The sequence below is a fragment of the Olea europaea genome, unplaced genomic scaffold, assembly GCF_002742605.1.
Source record: "Olea europaea var. sylvestris unplaced genomic scaffold, O_europaea_v1 scaffold27860, whole genome shotgun sequence".
In the NCBI taxonomy this organism is placed as follows: Eukaryota; Viridiplantae; Streptophyta; class Magnoliopsida; order Lamiales; family Oleaceae; genus Olea; species Olea europaea.
The window spans coordinates 1-1,463 of NW_019246333.1; the positions used below are offsets into that span (position 1 = coordinate 1).

At 38.2% G+C, this 1,463-nt stretch overlaps 1 protein-coding gene across 1 annotated transcript; it reads right to left on the reverse strand.

Moving 5' to 3' along the window:
* Window positions 1-159: 159 nt before the first annotated feature.
* LOC111383888 (protein NUCLEAR FUSION DEFECTIVE 4-like) lies at window positions 160-1,457 on the reverse strand. Its single transcript, XM_023008073.1, has 2 exons — window positions 1,073-1,457; window positions 160-717 (listed from the first exon to the last, which is right to left on the reverse strand). The coding sequence occupies exons 1-2, from the start codon at window positions 1,321-1,323 to the stop codon at window positions 306-308; spliced, it is 663 nt and encodes a 220-aa protein (XP_022863841.1). The 5' UTR covers window positions 1,324-1,457; the 3' UTR covers window positions 160-305.
* Between the last annotated feature and the right edge of the window lie 6 nt (window positions 1,458-1,463).

Below are 1,463 nucleotides of genomic sequence, written 5' to 3' on the forward strand. Positions count from 1 at the left end.
AAAAATGTAGTTGCTAAGGATTCATCTAATCAACTCCAAATTGATTAAGATCAATACTTAATTCATTTGAATTCTTGATCTATTAGCAATTTTCATCAAAATCGCATGCAGTTTCAACAAAATTGATATTACTAGAAGGAGAATATTTGCCTAAAAACAATAAAATTATCTAGTAAATGCTTTCATCTTTACAATTTCATTAGGGAAGAATTTCAAACATTTTGTGATCACATTGTGAGATATTATCATTAGTACAATATTGTTGATCTTTTCTTTTGTTCAAACCTGTCATAAGCAGGCCTGGTTCATAAGAATAGCAGTAAACTTGAGGCTAATCCCAGGATAGAAATGCATCCCCACAACACAAAAGTCAAGCCATAGCATTTTCTTCCCATACACACCAATGAATCACCCATTAGGCCTAAACTAAACTCGGCATGGGAATCGTAAACAACAACAGATAGAACACCATAGACAAGTGATCCGATGGGGATATTTGTGATGAGAATGTTGTGGTTGACACCCACACTATTGGGGCCGAAAAGCTCAGATGTTACTGAAACCGCAGCAGCAAATATAAATCCCGAGGTTAGTCCTACTAGGGCGGTGCCAACATGAACTGCAGCCTCCCCACTATTCACGGTAAGCAAGAAATAGGCCATTGGCATTGGCAGAAGGGCTATGGCCAGCCATCCGGTCCGCGCAAAGTATAGCTTCCTTCACATGTACCTCATCAATTTTACAGGTACTTCCGAGAGCAATTCAATTGATCTATTTTCTTAAAGATGGGATTCGGGACTTATAAACAATTTAATTTCCTGGTTAGAGGATATTCTCATATTCTTTTGTATATAATTTGTGACAGGAAGCCACATTTTAGTCAAATGCCTAGCGAAAAACTCTTATGTTCCTTTCATTATAGTATTTTTGAACAAGTTCCTAGATAACAAGCCTAAAGGTTAGGGCAAATACAGCCATAGTAACTAGGATGGATATCTTGTATCCGAAAACTAGCAATTCACCCTGGAAATTTAAGGTCAATATGAAATATAGTTTCAGTCTGTTCACTTACGTTCGAATGAAGTCTGGTGCAGCTGAAAGCAAGCGCCCGAAGAAAGAGAACGAAGAATACGTTGTAATGAGCCTTGAAGTCATTGAATAATATCCAAGTGATTGAGCTATCTGCCCGAGATTATTATTGTACACTAGCCCAATTGTGCCTCCACAGAGATAAGCAAGATAGTATAGCCAAAAATCAACCCTACGAAGGAGGATTGGCGCCTTATGATCTTCCCCGAGCACCGTCAAACAATCCTTCTTCATTACAGTCTCACAGGAACACCCTTCACTAGTTCCCGTGTTTTGTCTAGATACTATACAAACTGTACTATCGTCTACATTATTCTCTTGACTCAGGAGCTCTTTATGAAATTCATGATCATCGGCATCAACAAGGATAAAAC

Bases quoted from the DNA above. Each gene is read 5' to 3' on its own strand.
- LOC111383888 (XM_023008073.1), bottom strand. From the start codon at position 1,323: ATGAAGAAGGATTGTTTGACGGTGCTCGGGGAAGATCATAAGGCGCCA. The intron at 718-1,072 runs GTAAGTGAACAG...GTACATGTGAAG, and splicing joins GCACCAGACTTCATTCGAAC to GAAGCTATACTTTGCGCGGA.